Here is a 21144-nt window from a genome sequence, read left to right on the forward strand (position 1 = left end):
ACTATGCACCCATGTGGGTGGTGGGGTCGAGCGGGTGGAAGGAACCCAGGTATTTAGAGACAGGGATGGGACTGTTTTGGGTCCTATCATCATACTAATGAAACCAGAGAGAGAAGTAGATGGTGGGTGTCTTTCATTATGATTTGATTGCTGTGGGACGCGCCGGATACTAATATATATCACATATATTACACTTTCAAATCATTTGTGGGGAACTCTTTTTTTTATTTTTTATTTTTTATTTTTTTATTTTTGTAATTCAGGTAGCACTAGTGTTATTATTATATTCCAAACTAGTATAATAATTGTGATTGAATGAGTCCTGATTGCTATTGATATTTACATTCATCTCTATCTATCATAAATTTACTTTATAGCTTTTAGAGCTACTATTTGCAACTTGACGAAATGCATTACAGAGACCTACACGGGGGTTTCCTTTTCTTGGTCATTTGAAGACGACAAACCCCTCATTTCGGTTGATTGGGTAAAGAGTAGAATTCATAAAACAGGTGTTAAGAGTTCTTTGGTCAAGCAATGAGAACCTTTCAACACTTATTTATCATACTTATTTCACACGTCAAGGTGTATAAAATGAGTCTAAATAATAACAATATTACTATTAAGAATTATGGTTCAGCTCATTCCTCTCTTGTAAATACATTTGTCACAGTGTTTTAGACCTGAGTAATGATATAAGTTTCTCTTGAGTCGCTCAAAAAATAATGTGATCACTTTTGAAATCACTATTAAACTTGTAATTGATTACTATTGAATTTTAATTAAATAAAAATTTTAAAAACGACTTCATTTTTAGAGTAATACAATAGGTATTTCTAGCATTACTGTTTAGACTCCTAAACTCTCTCTCTCCTGGATCAAGGATCCACAAGAATAAATTCTCTTTGATACAATTCCAAAATGGGATATAAGAGTTGGGAAAGCTCCTTTAGGCTTGATGGGTTCTTATCCAGCTTAAAGGGAGGCCTTTCTTTCAATGACTGGAATGGGCTCCGTATCCATAACAAGTTAAAAGGCCCATATGCGTGTGAATGAAACCTTGGTCTTATTGGGCTTTGGAACTCAATATTTGAAATAGAGAATAACTTCAATAAGATCATAGTGTAATCTAGATGTTTTGCACTCTTCAGTAGGAAGCAAATATCTCAGCGTGAAACACCAAAAAAATAATATAATCATTCGCACCAAATAATTTTGATTTTCTTAACAAAATACTTCATAGACAAAATACTCATTGATAAAACCATAGGAGTCTCAGTCTTAGTTGGTTTTGGAAACTCTTGTGTTGAGGGTTCGAAGGTGGATTGGGGGGGGTGGGGGGGGGGGGGGGGGGGTGGACGTGAAATTGATTTGAATTAAATGTGCAGAATTTTCATCTTCATTGTATTTGATATTTTTACCTGATATGTCAAATTTCTATTGAAGGCTATAAAATGAAGTTTTACACTATATCATGATAGAATGAGCCCTCTTTAAAATAAGACATGTAACTTAGATTTTGTTTGTTTTCACATTTAAAAAAAAAAAAAAAAAAGTTAATTACCTTTTTTTTTTTTTTTATTTATTTTTTATTTAGGTTTCAATTCGCATCATAGATAGTATATGACTTCTGGGTAAATACCAATTTAATACATCAATCACCATTACATCAGCTAAACTAACAAACTGTCATGGGGTGGTTTTGACTACCTTTGCAGCCCTTCTAGGAGTAGCCAAAACAAAAAATTGTTAACATTTTTGTCTATAGCTTTGAATGACAAGCTTGAGTGTTTTAGTAAGGTTCGAGTCAGACAAGATTCTTGGAGGGTCGGCATTTTTAAGACTAAACTCCATTTAATATAGTCTTTCTAATGGTCAAATAAATACTATTCATAATCTCCACTTTCACCGTTGTCTTTTATTATTTCTTAATTCTTTTTAAGGTATTTCTTAACTCTAGTTTAGAATTTGCTTTCTCCTTTCCCAAACCACCCCCCACCCCAACCCTTTTTCAATTCTATTTCGTTTTATACAAACACTATTTTGTGTTACTAATTTGACATTTATCATTTAACAAGCAGGCAAATTTTGGTGGCAGCCCAAGGACCATTTCAGTTGAGCTTAGCCATTTGACAAATCTTCTTTGGGCCCAAAACTTTCTTCAGGCCTGGCCTGGTCGACCTGGCTAAATCCCACATTCCCACCCCGTAATAAGCACTTGCATGTGCCATAAACAACATCCCCAAGCTCATCACTGATTTGCACTTCTGTTTATATATATATATATATATATATATATATATATATATATAAAGAGTTACGAGGGCTTCGCCCACCTTAACACTATTTTATTTTATTATATTAAGATGACATTGCTAATTTATTATTGATTTTTTTTTTCTGGTGGATTACATAGTGAAGCAGAGGTGTTTGGTATATAATATTACTCTTTTAGAATAATAAGGCCCATGCTATGTATGAATGAATTGGGCTGACTTACAGCACCCTAATGGTTAAGGCCCATTTATGCAATCTGGGCTCGAAGCCCAGCACTATATGTGCAAACTGTATATAAATAAAAAGATTAGTTGCACTGCAATTCGGTGCTTTCCCTGAACTTGGTGCACTCCAATTTCCATTTATTATTATTATTATTATAATTATTATTTTAATGTCAGGAGGAAAGAACACTTTGTGCGTTAGACAAATAATATACAGTGAAATATAATACTTTTATTTTTTGGTACAATATCACAACCCAGAAGATAAAACGTAGGAAGCTAAAGTGGCGTACCTATGCGACAAAAAGAGCCATTGGTACAATATCACAACCCACAAGAATTGATATCTTATTTCTTTACACACTGACTTATACAGCTTGAGCGACAAAGCACCCTTTTCTTATTTATTAAACCAATTCTTGATTAAAGAAAAAAGAAAAAAGAAAAAACACAAACACAAACGAATGCAGCTCCACAAAGTCACCAACATATTTACCTTTTTTTCTCTTTTCACATGAGTTCTGATGATGAATTATGTACCTTGTGATTGATTGAAGCAGCAAACTTATAAATCTATGGATACCACCAGTGGCAAGTCACCCTTTTCAACAACAAATGTCTTTGAAACTTTCTTGGAGGCAGTAAAAATTTGCACATTGTATGTTCCAGGGAAACCTCTAAACTGGAACTCTCCTTGGTCATTAATATCTCCATTGGCATGAGACAGCCACTCCTTTTTAAGAGCAAGGTATCTTGCACCAGCTTCGTTAATGTCGCCTTCTGCATTGACCAGATGCGAGTTGTCCCGGCTCATAAACAATTCCCAGAATCCCCATAGCATTATACCATCTACTGCAGGATGAGCAAAACATTCCCGAAGCATCACTTCCAAATCATCTGCTCTAACATGTTCATTAATGGAAGACACATCAAGCTCTGTAAACCAGATTGGAAGACCAAGAATACCCAATTTATCCAGAGCTGAACAAACAACTGACCCCACTGGACTGTCTATATGTCCTTGTATTCCAATACCTCCAACGGGTGCACCTTGCTCTTGCAAATCAAGAACATGTTCAATGTACTTTTCAGGAGATGATCTGGTGTCGCATCCATCCTCAATGTGATAGTCGTTCACAAATAGGATGGGAGATGGATCTAGTTGGTGTGCAGTCTTGAACATGTTTGCTCGGATATCCTTACCCAGCCTATCTTGATAGAATGAACCATGCAGCATCTCGTTGTTAACGTCATAGTGCCTGAACTTCCCCTTGTAACGTGTGAGAAGACCTGATAGGCGATTTTGAACAGCTGTCGACAAGTCAGTTTTGTTCAGATTACGGATCCACGACTGGACCGTGCCTTCGACTTCCCAGAAGATACAATGACCTCGAGTCTCTATGTTGTGGCTCTTACACAAGTCCAAGATTTCATCAGCATCCTGGTAGTTGAATTTTCCTTGTTGCGCTTCTGTCCAGTACCACTTCAATTCATTGCCAAACACAGCCCAGTTGAAATTTTTAGAAAAGAAATCAACAAAATCTTCATTATCAATGTTGGTTCTATTTACACATGACCCAAAAGGAAAAGCGTTGTTTGTTTGTCTGACTTTCACCAAGGTGCCAAAAGGACTGCCTGAATCCGCTCCTGAGAATTTCAGGGTGACATCTTGCTTACGAATCTGTATCCCAGCATATGAAAAGAGTTCCAGATCAAAATTGTGATTAAGAGATCCCTCGATGTTGGGAAGCAATCAGTTCACCATTTAATTACATCATGGTGGGGGGGAATGAAATCATTTTGGGGGCTAGGTGATTCAAACTAAAAATACATGAGCACTTGTATATTGATAATTATCATTAATTGAGGAAAGTAGACAATGCTTACAAAAACAAATCAGATAATAAATTATTCAAGCGAAAAAAAAAAAAAAAAAAAAAAATGAAATGTGAGAGAAGTATCAGATTGGTAAAAGGAACTTATCATATTACCAATAGTCCAAACACAAGAGTAATGAATACTTTATATATATTTATGCATGTGTGTGTGTATATATATGTGTGTGTAGAAATCAAATCTACATTAATGACCAGAAAACAAAAACAAAATATAAGTCTACGTTCTAGTAGAAAATGCAGCCTAAGAAAATGGAGGCAGAAGTTTTTACATATGGTAACAACCCCAATAAAAATGCTTCCTATGATTTTCAATTTAAAGTTCTTCTAAGCCGTAATTAACCAAATATTATATAAATCAAAGCTAGAAATTACCTTATCAGTCTGCAACCGTAGATATCTAAACCTTGCCTGTCGGTCAACAGGGAAAATCTGGAGTCCAGCAATCATTAAGTCAACACCTGGAGCAGGACCTTGAACATAAACCATAACCTTGGATGGTTGCTTCTCAATTCTGAAGGATCCACCAATTTCATGCCATCTCTCACCATTAACCTCAGCTTGTCCCCCATTTACCCACTGATTGTCTACACCTAGTGCGACATTCACATTTTGTAGACCAGTAGCTCCAGGACCAACCCGTACCCAAGCAGACACTTGGTATGTCAAGAAAAGCTTCAGTTTATCAGTGATCATCTGAGCAGGACCCATCCAATTCTGTGTACGATTCGTCACAAGGATATATCGACCACTTAAAGGTTCATGAGGTCCCAGGGTATCTCTTGCCATTGGTGGAAGTACATGTGGTGAGCCAGTACCAACGCTCAAAGTGCAATTACCAAGGGGAAACCACCCATTCGTGCCACCATTTAAATTGCTGTTCTCAATTATATTAACTCCAAAGGCTGGATTCTACAAAACAAAAACCAATATTTGAATGATACGCTCGACTTAACTTCAAGATGCAGATATAAATAACTTCAAAGTCTAAATCCTTAGTCAACCAACCTCAATAACTGGTGGAGGTGAAGGAGGGGTTTTCTCCGCGTGCTTTACAATTAAACTGTTGAGAAGGATATCAGTACCCGAAGGTGGACCTTCAATATATATGACAACTTTAGATGGGGAACCATTTAGAAGGAACTTCCCCTGCAACTGTACCCAATCCTTGTCTGTTGCCTGGGCACTACCAAAAAAGCAGCTTCCATTGAGAAATTTTTCAAAAGTGAAAGAATCTCCCATGCTATGTATGATGCAAATTCCAGGTAAAAAAATGTTTTTTTTTTTTAAAAAAAAAAAAATTAAGAAAAAGTTAAAAGGCAAGAACTGAGGCAAAGGAAACAACAGATGTGTCCATATGGAATACCCCAAGAATATATGTACACTGATATCCACACACAAAGGTGAAACTTCAGGGAAAAATGCTGTTTTCAAAGATTACGTGCAGATCATGGTAATTTTCAAAGAATGGAAATGAACATTGGAGAAAAAGTAACTAACTTGGCAACGCCTATATACTGCTCACGAAGATTTGGTGTTTGGACCCACAAAGTCACTCGCACATCAGAACTAGTGACATTGTTACCAAATATCCGAACAACAGCAGTAACATCATAAGCAAGTTTTCGCTGCACCCTTCCGCTGATCTCCTGTTGAACTCCATTCCAGTTCTGTGTGCGCTCTGTTGCAGCTACAAAATACTTTCCATACAGTGGAACTATTTTCCCATCTCCTATAGAATCATGTAAAACAATCTTGCAGCCTCTTCCAGACCAATTATTCACGCCATCCTCAAATCTGGGGTTTAGGATGATATTCTCATCTTCAGCAGGGAAACATCCATGGCTCACACCCTTGGAAAATTAAAGAGGAAGACCAATGAAAAAAGCAATTAGTAATAGCTTCTTCCAAAATGGATTTTGGGTGGAAAATGCTTTAGACAGATTGCTTCCAAAATGAAACTAAATATGAATAACTTGCAAACCTCTTTTAAATAATGAACTTAATAACTACTCTCTCTCTCTCTCTCTATATATCAATCAATAATATTCCCTGTGTTCCGGCTTTTTACCAAAGTAACAAAAGGAGCAAAAAAGGGTTAAAAAGTATAATTACCTCACTCTCACTTGGGTTGGAACAGGTGATCAGTGCTGATTTGATAAGGAGATCAATTCCAGGAGAAGGCCCTTCCAAATAAAACACAACCCGGTCAGGCATAGTTGGCAATGAGAAGGTGCCTTCCAACTTTCCCCACCTCTCCTTAGACACGGAAGCCCTGTATGTCATAAATGTGGTTAACACTTTGTTTCTTTTTCCATATCGAGGAAAGGAAATACTGTGAATTATACAGTATCCATTACCTTCCAATGCGTAAATAGCTAGTCCCGGTAGCTTGGTATTCTAGTTTCAAAGTTGCCAGGACCTCAGTGGATCCCTGAAGAGGCCCTGATACTCCAACACAGGCAGAAACTGTATAAGTGGAACCTTGGCAAACCCTAGCTGTGATATCTTGTTCCAAGCCCTGCCAGCACTCCTTGCGATTCGTAACAACTGCATAACTACCACCTGACTTTTCTGATATTCCATCAGGGTAAGCTGACTCAGCTGAAACTACATGTCCATCACAGCAGTTGGGATGCCACAAATGTAGCCCTTCAGAGAAGTCATGATTTAGTATGATATTAGTAGTGCAACTCCTATTTGAGTCCTTTGTGTTTGGGGCTACGATCTGTCAGGAAAAGCAGAAGTCAGGAACTTAATTGGATAACTCTTGGAGCCATGAAGCTGCTTCATTGAATTTAAAAAATAAAATAAAAAATAAACTTAGAACATGCCATCATCAATTGAAATCTACCAAGAAAAACCCCCCACCAAAATCTGATATGACCAAATCTAATATCATTTGCAATAATCCTATAACAAGGGGGAGGAATGTCAAGTCACATAAAATGCTTTCTAAGACCTGGGAATGTGATTCCACTGCTAAAACTGCTATAATTTTCACCACTACTTCGTTTTTAGTTTTTTTTTTTTACCAAAGACATTGAATTTGAGACCTCGGGATAAAATAATACAATCAATTGTCCAGAATAATAAAAATAGGCGGTGCCATTTCACAGCTAATAAGTTAGGTTAAGTTTTAACAATGGCCCATTACATGAACAACAAAAATCATACAGAAGAAAATAAATTAAACAAAAATAATAATAATAACCTACGGAGGAAAACCCAAATACAACAAAACTATCACTTTCAGAAATTCTGGACAAACTAACAAGCGCATACCTCCACATTGTCGCCGGCATTGTACTTGGGCTTCTCCATAGTTTCTCTGCTTCTCTAGCCCAGCACAAAAATCAACCAAACCAGACGCTATTAATTAGACAAATACGAAAAGCATTATATGACCGTTTCCTTTTTACTGCAATTAGAAGAACAAAGCACAGAAAGACTACCTGGGTGTGCTTGTGCTTGTGCTTTATCTTCCAACGGATCCCGGAGAATAGGCTTGTGAAGCAGCAAGCAGAGGCCCTTCTCATTATATACGCGTTCAAAATTTGCGAGTAAAGTCTACGACAAGCGCGGGTCCATTAAACCAACAAATCAGAGAAACCCTGTTCCCAAAAAGCCGTTGGATCTCCGCCCCCAGTTGTCCTTTGTCGGGATATAATCCAAAGAACAAGATCAAATAACTATAATAACTAATTAACGACACCTCTGATCCCATGATTTCTTTGTTTTTCTAACTGAATAAATGGTTCAGGTGAAGGCTCTAAGCCTTCTCATACTCTTGCTTTGTCTTGCAGTTTTGTTATGCTTGAATTGGAACAGAAGCTTTTTCTTTTTCTTGTTTTTTTTTTTCTTCTCTAAGCAGAAGCTTTTCCAATTTGTGGTGCCTGAGGTTTGATAACGTAGATTGTTAATTATTTATGTTGAATATCTTTCTCTGACTTTGATTACAAGACAGATGTGTCTTTTCTGATTCGTGCAGATTAGGTGAAGAGTACTTATAAAGGTTGCTGGCAAACCACTCTTTTATTCCCTACTAGACTACCCTTTTTGTATTCCGTCCAGAGGATGAAGTGGTTTTTTTTTTTTTTTTTTTTTTTTTGGGAGGGTTACAAGAAATCAAAGGATCATAATTTTTTTTTTTTTAATAAAAAATGGAAAAAGGGTTACAAGAAATCAAAGAATCATAATGGGAAGAGTAATGCTAGTTATCATCTTTTTATCTTCTTAAAATTCTCTTGAAGCTGATGTAACTTTTAAAATTACCATTAAATTTTAGATGAATCATACTTGAATTTTAATCCAATGGTGATTTTGAAAGTCACATCAGCTTTAGGAGGATAAAAATATGGTACTTAGTATTACTCGACAATAGGAACCTCATCAACAAAATCCAAACATTGAAGACAGGACTAAAATTGAAACAAACAGTAGGCAATAGATCTATTAATTATCTCAAAAGGACCATAAACAAGTCGAACATTTCTAAATGCTACACAAGATGATAACAAATGGCAAATGGGCTTAGTGAGAATAGCTCTAAGAGGTAATGGCAACAACCACCCTAAAATGGTTTCTGAGGAGGAGGTACTGCCGAAAACTAAACAAGATCGTCGACGAGGAACGAAAGCAGACTGTAAAAATATCCACCATTGGATCAAACCAAATAAGAACTAAGAGATACAAAAATACACCAGAAATTTAACAACAGAAATACAACAAAACGCCTTCAAATAGCTACAAAGGCAGAGGAGGCAGTGGAGCAAAGAACCAGAGATGCCACAGAATAGAGAGGGGAGCCCACGTGCCGATGAGTGGAGGACATTCGCTAGCAAGTGAGATACACGGTGGCCGGATGGTGAGGAGGAAGAGGGTAACAGGAAGCAAGGAGGCCTAGGAGCACAATGGTGGGGCGTGTCTAATGGCGGGGCTGATGGAGGTTTTCAAATTTGGCCTTGAAAAAGTCAGATTTGTGAACCTCTACAAAACCATGAAATAGTTAGCAAGGAGAGGTGGGCCTATGGCGGAGAGCATCACGGATGCAAGAGGCGTTGGGCTAAAGGTTTAGGTTGAGCTGCAACGGTGTTATTTGGAGGAAACAAAAATAAAAACAAAGGAGAAAACTAAAGAAGGCAACGGAAAGGAGAACAAAAAAGGGAGGAACATCAGTGAAGGAAAAGCCTTACAAGAAGGTGGCAAAGCCTTACTCTTTAGAGCATCTCCAGCAATGATTTTCATTTTAACTACTAAAATTACAATTTATTTTTCATTTTAGCTACTAATTTTTTACTACACACTCCAACAGAACATCTATTTTAACTATCTACTCTAAATAAATATTATTTTTTTTTATCACTTCCTTGTCTTCCCCATAAAGAGAGAGAGAGAGAGAAAATATTAAAATAATAGAAAGAAAGAGAAAATATAATAAAATATTACTTACAAGTTGTTACAGTAAGCTTTCAAATATAAAAGTTTACTGTACCAATTGTTAGTAAAAGTTCTATTTTACAATGATTGCTAAAGAAAGAAAATAAGTCATAGTAGCAAAATTTAGCTAAAAAACTAATTTACAAGGACTGCTGGAGATGCTCTAAGAGAGAAGGAAGACATGAGAGAGAGAGAGAGAGAGAACCAAGGGTTGACTCTTTTTGTAATGAACGTTAGCTATAAAATAATTATTTTCGCTAAAAGCACTAGTAGCAGCTTTCTTATATATATATATTTTTTAAAATTTAGGAAATCAAGCTAATTTTCGCTTCCCTATTCAAATAAACTCCACAATAGTTTCCCTTATATTTTCTCTTTACCATTTAAAATTTCTTTCAAATAAATGATATTGGAAAGAAATGAAACAAAAATCTTTTTTATTTTTAATAAAATAATGGATAGGGAAGCAAAAGTGCTACCCTTGATTTCCTTGAGTTTTCCTTATTTTTAGGAAACATTAAAAGAGTCTATTGCAAGGGTGTTTTATTCCCTATATTTAGGGAAGAGAATGGGATTTAGAGAGTCAATTGCTAGTACTCTATGGCAATCCAATTTTGAGCTTCATCAAAAAGAACTCACATAATTTAGGTGTAAGTACATAACAGCGCGTGGAAAAAGTTTTAGAATTACTTCCAACATATTTGCTCAAACAAAACAAAAAATTCCAGCAACAGAAACTTGAAGAAATATTTTAATAGAGAGGTGCCTTCTCACCCATATCTAATAAAATGCCTTAGAGCACTAGCAACAGACACCCTATAACTCATTTCATTCCCTATATATAAGGAAAATTTCAAAAAAAAAAAAAAACACCACAAAAAGTCACATGCAGAAGCTTCCCTAAATATTGGAAATGCTACAGTGCTACCCAATGTGTAGGAAACCAAAATAGATTCCATATACATTATTTTTAATATACATATTTATCTTTTTTCTCTCCTTTTTCATCTTTTTGCCTTTTATTGGAGATTGCGTTGGGATTTTGTAAAAAATTGAATGGTAGGTATAGAACTTGTATTTTGTAAATAAATAATATTTTAATGGTATATAGAAAGGTAAGAGAAGCTATTGTGAAATATATTTGGATAGGAAAGAAAAAAGTAGTTTTGTTTTCTAAACTTAAGGAAAAGGGAATGCTACTAGTGCTCTTATAAATGGAATATACATGCTTTGTATTTAAAGGCTAAGTCAAGGATCCTTCAATAAAACTTTCTTTAATTATTCCTCCCATCAAGGAATAAAATCAATTTATAATTGAACAAATAATTTCTTATTAGAAATAAATTAGCAAACACCTTAATTTGTGTCTAATTAAATTGTATTCGACATGCGGGCCACACATTAATTATTAGGAGATTTCTAACATTTTTCCACTTGTTCATTATCACACAAGAATTGCTTTGTGGTGTTTGGAACTTGAATATGACAATAACTTTATTTATTCCAACAATTTATGAAATGTTCCCACTCGCATTAAGAATACTACATGTGAATCATGGGGGGGGGGGGGGGGGGGAAAGCTATTATATAATGAGTTGTCTCTTTTATGCATTACAATGTATAATTCTTCTTAAATGAATACTTTATGGGACACTAAAATTTATGAATTGACTTCCTATAAGCCATTAGTGTCCAACTTTATTTTAATCCCAATAGATAAAATCAATACATGTTCACAAAACTTCATGTCCATAGACTATTAGAGAGAAACTAAGTACAAAATAAATTAATGAGTCTTATATGCTCCACATGAATTTTATACTGCCATATAGGTAAATTTTTAGTTATGGGATCTGTAATCATTAATTTAGTACTTATATGCTCAATAGATACTTTATATCTCTTAATGTTTTTTCTCACACTAAGATATTTGATTTCGATATCTTTACTTCTACTTCCACTCTTATTATTCTTAGAAAATAAAATTGTAATAGTTTTGTCGTAAAAGATCTTAATTGATCTCACTATAGAATCGACAATCTTGAGACCACTAATAAAATCTATGAACCATAATCCTTGTGTAGTGGCTTTATAACATGCAATAAATTCTACCTCCTTGGTAGACATGGTAACTATAGTTTGTTTACTGCTTTTAAGGATATTATTACGTGCTTATGTAACGGGATGAGAACTAAGTAGAAATATTGATATGATAGGATTTTTGAGGAATCCTAGACCTCATACACTTTGTTACGTGCTTACGTAACGGAATGAGAACTAAGTAGAAAGATTGATATGGTAGGATTTTCGAGGAATCTTAGACCTCCTAACGTAGGATGTTCGAGGAATCATAAACCTCCTATGAACAATTAGAGGTGCTCTCAACTTTTACAAACACAGAGTTTGAATAATTTACTTGATTATGTTTATTCCATAGCAATGCAGTACTTAAATAACAAAAAACAATGAAAGAGTCCCACGAGAAACAAACTTCAATGTGGACTATAACTCAAGGACTCACATACTTAAATCTATTCCTATTAACACTCAGTGTTGACTCAAGTGTCTTACCCACACAACAATAATAAAACAATAAAACACTAAACAACCTTTACAAATAATACTTACTAACAGACCCCTTCCTAACAATGACTACACGTAATAGATATCCTATAATACCCGTTCTAAAATAAGGTTAAGAAAACCTTAATCAGATCTTAAGGATTAATAAAGAATAAAGAATGACATGGAAATTGAAGAAAATACGCTCGGACAACAACATTTAGGGAAAATTTTAGCTCGAACCAATCCACTAATAGTTATGATTGATTGATGAGTCTGACTCGACAAACCCTAGTGATTGATCATTGACCAAAGTGATCGATCAGTTAAGTGATTGTACACTGTAAGGTTCAAAGAAAAGTAATTGATCGATCACCCAAAAGTAACTAATCGATCGGTGTGGTAAAGACACGTCAAAAGACCTAGTGATCAATCGATACAAAGTAACTTATCGATCGGTGTGGTGCTAGAACATGTCAAATTAAATTGAAACCCCATTAATTGATTGGCGACAAACATTAAGCAATTGTAATAAGTCCAAAAACTTACATCAGAAGGTTGGCTATTTAAGATGCATTTAGGGAACCCGAGCAACCATTTGGTCAACTAGAGGCTTCAGAGATGTCCAGGAGAGAGAGAGAGAGAGAGGTAAATCTCTTCAACTTTATCTTATGTTTCCATTCTTGAAGTCACTACTATGTTCGCAGGGGTTGTTGTATGTGTTGGTGTGTATGTATGTGTTGATATGGGTAGTTATGGGTGTAAAATCCAGAAAATGTTTAAACTTTGTTTAAATAAGGTGAACAGTGTTTTAAATGGACTAAATGAGACTAAAGTCGAGCCTTGGTCTTTATAATTTGTGACTATGGACTGCTAAACAAAGCTTTTGGTGAGAGGATAATAGTAAGTGTGTAAAGTTGGAAACTTTATGCTTAAGGTATAAAAAGGTTCGGACCTTAGGTGTTAAGCAGTGTTATGAGTGAAAAGGGGAGTGTCTTTTTGAGTCTTAGAGGTACTCAGGAGTGGACCTACATCGTCCCCCCAAAATGTTTACAAATTTGCTTAAAATATACCCATTTTATAAATGTGTCCCGTAAAAATAATATTTGTGCCCATTTTAATTCTTTTTTTTTTTTTTTGCCCCCAAAATAATATTTGTGTCCCCTTTGAATTTTTTTTTTTTTTTTTACCCCTCTTTCAACTTTAAAAAAAAACCTAAAATAGCCTATTCATTTAGTTTCCCTCCATATTCTAATTCGTTTCTAACCAGAAGCTCAATTTCGTTTGGGACTCTGATTGAATATATAAAATGAAAAGTTAAATGGTTTGGGTTTTTGGATTGGCTTTTAATCAAGAATCAGTTACCATTATTTGGCTCGACTCTTAGTATTGTTGTTATTTGGGGCTTCAGGAGATTGTTAGGAAAAAGAATACACGCTCAAATGTACCTTTTTCTTGAACCCTGTAGATCATGTTTAGTTTATTTTGCTAGTTATTTATACTATTGTGTGTTTATGATGCCATGAGATTAAATGTAAGACTTCAATGCTTTTATTTTATATAAATACACACAATCACACATACAAATAGATTATATGTACCTATGTGCTTTTGTATTTATATAAGTTCGTCCATCTTCTCATCCAAAAATAAATAAAAATTCGTTCCCTCCACACCACAAATCATAGTTCTGCCCCTGGAGTCACTCGAGGTCATACTAATGGTAAAAATGAGATTTTTTGGAGGTAGGAGATGAGGAACAATGTATTGATTTATCATTGTTTGTCGTTGATCAAACATTTGTGGTGTGTTGTGCTGGTTGTACTCACTGATTGGTCAATACTTAGGTACAAATCTATCTTTCCCGACTAATTGATCGAACCTAGGGTGGCTATTGATTGGGATTTAGACAGAGTCTCAAAAATGATGTTTTAAGGACTAGGGTTAAAGCCACAACTTAGTAAACCCTATTAATGATAGGATATCTCATAGACCAATGAGCTAGTATGTTTGAGGAAGACATTGACAACCAAGGTGAGTAAACTCATGTGAAACTATTTATCGATGTTTTCAAGCATGTCCATTTTTAATATGAAACGTACATATTTTATACGATCATAAAATGCTTGACCATTAATGTTGTGAACAAAGACGAAATTATCTGTAGAACGGATGATTGTGTGACTTACATGCATCGTTAATGTGTAATTATGATTTTAATGATGTTATAATATCCACATTTTAATAGCCAAACGATGAAAAATTCAAAATCATGAAGAGGTTATAATGGTCAAAATGATATGCAATTTTCATTTAATTGTTCTTTTAAAATTTCAATTTGCAAAGAGTCGATATTTTGGAGTTATTATGCATGTTATAATAAGATCGTGATCTCCATAATTAGGTAAGCAAATTAAGCAACAGAGAGTGAGATGAAGACTTCTATCCTATAAAACCCTTGGCTCTTTCAGAAATGGCCATAGAGTAAAGCCCGTCTTTAACTTTACTAAACGGGACCGGTGTTTCGTTTTGTCTCTAGCGACAACCTAGAGGAGAAGGAATAGTATCCACATCTTGTGAAGATTGTGGAGGAATTCATTAGCGTAGATTCGCATGGTGGAGGATCTAGCGAGGATGTGGGAAAACTTTTCCCTGGTAGAAGACGAGGAGGTGGAGGTTGATGTTCAGGTGACAAACTTTCGAGAGGTAACTACTTGAGGGCGGGATTGTGTTGTTGGGAAGCTAGTGGCAAATCGGCATGTGAGTAAGGAGACAATTAAGAATACTTTGCAACAATGGTGGAGACCAATAGGAAACATGAACTTGTTTATTATTGAGTTTGAACATGGCAGGGATAAAAAGCGAGTATAGAGGGCTGCCCGTGGGTCTTTGAGGGCACCCTCTTTCTTGTTGAGGACTATGACGATCGCACGCTACCGGCAAAAATCAAGTTTGATAGGGCCTCTTTCTCGGTCCGTATGTTTCAGTTACCACTGGGATGTATGGGGCAAGAGATAGGACGCAAGATTGGAGCAACAGTTGGAGTTGTGGAGGCGATTGATACAAATGCAAGTAGTGTCGGATGGGGGGAGTACCTACGGGTAAAGATCTCTCTTGATCTGGCCAAACCCATTGCACATGGTCGAAAGATGAATTTGGAAGGGAAATCTAGTTGGATACCTTTTCAATATGAAAGACTGCCTATTTTCTGTTTTCAATGTGGAGTTATATGTCATGGTCTAGAGGGGTGCTCGAAGAGAAGTGAGATGAAAAACTAGAAAGATACAATACAATATGGCCCTTGGCTAAAAGCGCCGTCCACAACTAGGAGAGCTGATCGAAATCAGGGAGGATTCACCTCGAAGCATGGCCGAACTTATTCTGAACCTCCAGCCCCAGACAGACGATCAAGGCAAGGAGCTGGTGGGAGCAGGTGGGAAGATGATCGGAGCAAGGGAAGAGCATTTACCGGCGATGGGGTTGAGGAGTTATTTTAGGAAAGATTTCAATCACCATCAAAACAGGAGGAAAGCAGATATGCTAGCGAGAATCCTGTAGATGGATAGGGGAATTTCCATGATGAGAACCATGTAGATAAGGAAAGTTATTCTCCAACAGTTAGTCAACCTATGGGCTTTCAATGGGCATGTAATATGAAAGTCACGAAAAGTGCCAAGTATATGAGCGGGGAGTGGGGCCTAAGGAACAACAAGATTTTCGTGGGAGCCCAGTGCACATGATGGGCCAGCAGGGGAGTGGGGACAAATGGACCTATACCGGAGGAGTGTATACGGGATTACTTTGGCTGAGATAGAAAAAAATGTAAAGGAAGCCCAAGCAAATATCAGTGATCAAAAAAGTACTGAAAGAGCAGTGAAGGCGATGGTGACATGGAAGCGGAAGGAGAGAGAATGGCTGGAGGAATCAGTAGAAAATAAAAATAATGGGGCTGATGGAAATGGGAAAAACATAGGTAAACCAAAGAAGGGCCGAAAGGTAGCTACAGGGAATGAAGGGTCAAATGGATCGGGATTTGCGGAGGCTGTTTGTCAACCCCATCGACCGCAATGATCATCATTAGTTGGAACTGCCGGGGGCTTGGGAGCCTCTAGACAGTTCAAGATATTTGCCGGATGGTGAAGGATAAGAAACTTGACTTTGTTTTCTTAATGGAAACCAAACTACGTAGCTAAAAAATGGAACAAATTCGAATCAAATTGGGCTTCTCCAATATGTTTGTTGTGGATTGTGTAGAGAGAAGTGGAGGCTTGGGTCTTCTATGGAGGGAATGGGCTAAGGTGGAAGTTCAAAATTTTAGCCAGAGGCATATCAATGCTATTATTAACGAACCCAAAGCAGATTTGTATTAGAAATTTACGGGGTTTTATGGTCATCCCGAGACTCCTAGAAGACACGAGGGGTGGGATCTCCTCAAGTATTTGGCCCGGATTGCTTCTCTCCCATGGTTATGTATTGGCGATTTCAACGAAATTGTTAATGGGACAGAAAATGGGGAAGGAGTGTGAGACAAAGGGGTCAAATGTAAAATTTTCAACAAATATTGGAGGAGTGCCACCTGTTAGATATGGGTTACCGAGGCTCTAAATATACTTGGAGCAATTGTAGGGAAGGAAGGGCAATTATAAAGGAGAGGCTTGACGGAAGTGTTGCAAACTTGGAATGGAGATCTTGTTTTCCTGCAGCTAATGGTGTCGGTGGAAGCAATTGTATCATCGGACCATGCTCCGTTAATATTAAGCCTAAAAAATATCATTTGGCAGAACAAAATACGCAAGAGTCCACGGTATGAAGCTGGATGGGCTTTGGACGAGGGATATACGGAGGTCATCAACACGGTTTAGGAGCAAGAAATAGCACAACATAGAGGATGGACCCACTTGGAAACTAAACTCTCTGCATGCATCCAGAGTCTCGTCCAATGGCGAAAACAGTTGCAAGGGCCAACGTGTGAGCCTATCCCATGTATGCGTGAGCAATTAGCCAGGCTACAGGGGTAGGAAGACACGGGAGCCAAGCTGAAATCCAAAAACTGAAACACAAAATACAGGTCCAATTGAATAAAGAGGATTTATGGTGGCGCCAAAGGGCTAAAGTGGACTGGCTCAAGCATGAGGATAGGAATACACATTATTTCCATGCTTGTGTCAATTCCAGAAGACGAAAAAACAGTATTGAGAAAATAAAGGATGTAAATGGATGGTTGGGGACTTCCACAAAAGATGTGCAAAAGGCTTTCATTGTGAAGGGGACTTAGGCCCATGCCTACAACATGTAGAGACCCGTGTATCATACAGAATGAATGGGGACCTGATGGCGGAATTTATTGTGGAAGAAATTAGTACTGCTTTACATCAAATGGCACTGCTAAAAGCCCCCGAACCGGATGGATTAAATGCTTGTTTCTTTCAACAGAACTAGACAATCTTGGGAGAGGAGGTATGTAGAGGTATACTTGACATTCTTAATTCTGGAGTTATGCCCTCTAATATGAATTCGACGTTTATTGCACTTATACCAAAGTCCAATAATCCGGAATGCGTGACTGAATTCTGACCTATAAGCCTCTGTAATGTAGTGTATAAATTAGTCTCCAAAGTTCTTGCTAATAGGCTTAAAAAGGTCCTCCCACACATCATTTCCCCGACACAAAGTGCCTTTATTCCGAGGAGATTAATTACAAATAATATCTTAGCAGCCTACGAAACCCTCCATAGTATGAATACTGGCTTGTGGGGAAAAAAGGGTTTTATGGCGGTTAAGTTAGACATGAGTAAGGCATATAACCGAGTGGAATGGCGGTTTTTGGAGGCAGTGATGAGGAAAATGGGGTTTGATGAGAGATGGATCTGTTTGGTGATGATGTGTGTCTCTTTAGTCCATTATGCGATTTTGATCAATGGGGAACCTTGTGGACATATCACTCCAACGAGGGGTCTTAGGCAAGGAGATCTTATTTCTCCCTATCTTTTTCTCATATGTGCTGAGGCATTGAGTTCCATGGTGACCAAGGGGAATAGGGATGAGCTCTTATCTAGGATGCCCACTTCTAAAAAAGGACCCAAGATTAGCCATCTATTTTTTGCAGATGACAATTTGTTGTTTTGCAGGACTACTCTTGCCCAACGAAGTAATTTGTCGGCCATTCTACAAATTTATGAGGAGGCATCGGGGCAAAAAATGAACAACAACAAGACTTCAATTTTTTTCAGCAGAAATACTCATGTGGGTGAAAAGGAGACTATTCTTGAATTTGCAGGGATTCTAGCTACTTCTAGATATGAAAAGTATTTGGGATTGCCAGCTCTGGTGGGTTGTTCTAGAGTGAAAGCTTTTAAGAGTATAACAGAAAGGGTGTGCAAACGACTTCAAGATTGGAAGTTACGATTCCTTTCCCAGGCTAGGAAGGAAATTCTCTTGAAAGCAGTAATCCAAGCTATCCCTTCGTATTGTATGAGTATATTCCTCCTTCCAAAATCTTTGTGTTCCGAGCTCAATTCCCTTATGACAAGGTTTTGGTGGGGCCATAAGGAGAAAGATAGAAAAATTGCATGGTTGAGTTGGAGCAAAATGGGGGTTCCCAAGGCATGTGGAGGGATGGGCCTCTAGGATCTTGCTAGTTTTAACAAAGCCCTCCTCACCAAACAAGTTTGGAGGATGTGGACTATGTCAGATAGCCTAGTTGCACGCATTATGAAAGCTAAATATTTTCCGGACTGCTCGATCCTAGAGGCGTCTTTGTCAAAAAAAAAACCCTCATTCGCTTGGATGAGCATTCATAGTTCATGTGCACTCATTAAGGAGGGGTCGGTATGGAGAATTGGGAATGGAAAGACGGCCCGAATATGGGAAGATAGATGGTCGCCCAACCCCTCAACCTATCGGGTTCAATCTACCCCACAGTGCTTGATTCGTCAGCAACGGTAAGCCTCTTATTTGATGAAACGGGATATTCTTGGAAGCAAAGTTTATTGGACCAGCTATTCTCGGCTGAGGAGAGGGTTTTGATACAAGCTATTCCCATCAGCACCATAGACTAGGAGGATAGGCTAATATGGAGGGGTATTGCTATGGGGGTGTTTTCAGTTAAAAGCGCATACCATATTCAGAAGGAATGGGAACTCGCACAGGGGCCAGAATGCTCTTATTAGAATTCTCTTATCACAGGGTCTTGGAAAACTCAATGGAAACTTCAGCTACCACTTGTGGAGAAGATTTGTTTCTAGAGGGCTTGTCAAGACCTATTACCTACTAGAGCTAAACTGTATAGTTGAAAGGTGATTACAGATCAGAGTTGCCCATTTTGTGGCCTTGAAGCGGAAACCATATGCCATATTCAGTGGCACTGTCCTTCCGCACAGGATGTTTGGAGTGGGGGATGTAGTAAATTCCAAAAAAGCTCCCATGATGACCCAGACTTCTTGTGGGTTGTAGAAGGAATGTTGGAAAAATGTGACGAGGAGGAATTCCAAGTTTTTGTGGTTATAGTAAGAAGGCTTTGGCTAAGGCGTAATGACTTCATAAATGAGGGCTCTTTCACTCCTCTAGACGATATTCTCATGAAAGCAAGGGCGACTATTCAGGAGTTTCACCAAGCTTAGTAGGGAGCGCCACGGGTTAACGCGTAGGCTGATCATCTGGTTGTGGGTAAGTGGAAGCCTCCCTAACCAGGCTACTATACAGTGACTTGGAATGCAGTGGTTAGGAAGGAAATGGGGAGGACAGGGTTGGGTGCAGTTATCCGGAATCATCAAGGTGAGCTGTTGGCAGCAATGAGCGTTACGCGTATAGGTCTACTTGACCCAGCAGCAGTTGAAGCATTAGCAGCAAGCATGGCTCTTCAATTAGCTAGGGACAGGGGTTTCTTGCGAATCAATCTTGAAGGGGATATGAAGATGGTACTTGAAGCAGTAATGGCTGATGATCCAGGCTGGAGCCGCATTGGTCACCTAGTGGAAGATGTTCGTTTTGCTCTCCAACATTTCAACAGCTGGACGATGGCCTACGTGAAACGAGCAGCAAATCAGGCTACCCAAAAGGTGGCTAAGATGGCAACGGCTCAACCTTTGGATAGAACGTGGAGCTCTGATTTCCCTGACGTGTTACGTGAGATCTGTGCTTCAGAGCTGAGTGCTTTAAATACTTGTTGATTATGATTTTGAGAATGCAACTATATTAGCAATTTTTCCAAATAAAATAAATAAATAAGATCGTGATCATGGATAAGAGTTTTGCAAACGCTTAAAATAATTAATATAAGGAAATGACCAAGAATGTGATTATAATGTGCAAAACCAAATATGTGTAATTTTTAAGTTTGCCTAATGTTGGGTATGTCGTTTGACGAAATAGGTTGTTGAAAATATCAAAATAGTACAAACTTGCATGCAATGGCATTTTGGTCAGTTTCACAAATGGCCCTAACAAAGTTTCAACACTTGTGATGGAAAGTACTAGGGAACCAAACAAATGAACCCAAAAAAATTTTTAAACTGACGTGACAAACCGTGAGTAACAGACAAGGAAGAGAGAATTGTATTTTTTTAATTTAAAAACCCTCGCCACATCATTTTGAAAAAAATTTTGGGTTCATTCGTTTGACTCTCTTGCACTTCTCCTTGTAATTAGGCCATTCATGGTTTAAACACAAAAATTCTTGAACAGAAAGGTGTTTGGAATGTTGGATATGGTGACATTCAGGTTTAGGCAAAGCCTTTCCTAATTTGGAG

General features: G+C 37.5%; 2 protein-coding genes across 5 annotated transcripts; one reads left to right on the plus strand and one right to left on the minus strand.

The window, feature by feature from the left end:
• Positions 1–2713: 2713 nt before the first annotated feature.
• Positions 2714–8274, minus strand: LOC132184612 (endo-1,4-beta-xylanase 1). 4 transcript variants are annotated; one of them, XM_059598304.2, is made up of 8 exons: positions 7852–8274; positions 7682–7735; positions 6757–7124; positions 6512–6671; positions 5897–6249; positions 5405–5582; positions 4772–5308; positions 2714–4182 (listed from the first exon to the last, which is right to left on the minus strand). In XM_059598304.2, the coding sequence occupies exons 1-8, from the start codon at positions 7933–7935 to the stop codon at positions 3067–3069; spliced, it is 2850 nt and encodes a 949-aa protein (XP_059454287.2). In that variant the 5' UTR covers positions 7936–8274; the 3' UTR covers positions 2714–3066. The 4 variants fall into 4 exon arrangements, with proteins under 4 accessions (XP_059454287.2, XP_059454288.2, XP_059454289.2 ...); XM_059598305.2 differs by having other exon boundaries at positions 7682–7768; positions 7852–7929; XM_059598306.2 differs by having other exon boundaries at positions 7682–7730; positions 7852–7927.
• Positions 8275–20127: 11853 nt separating this feature from the next.
• Positions 20128–20565, plus strand: LOC132185133 (uncharacterized). Its single transcript, XM_059598947.2, has one exon. The coding sequence runs from the start codon at positions 20128–20130 to the stop codon at positions 20563–20565; it is 438 nt and encodes a 145-aa protein (XP_059454930.2).
• The last annotated feature ends 579 nt before the right edge of the window (positions 20566–21144 follow it).

The sequence above is a fragment of the Corylus avellana genome, chromosome 7, assembly GCF_965113065.1.
Source record: "Corylus avellana chromosome 7, dhCorAvel1.hap1.2, whole genome shotgun sequence".
NCBI lineage: Eukaryota > Viridiplantae > Streptophyta > Magnoliopsida > Fagales > Betulaceae > Corylus > Corylus avellana.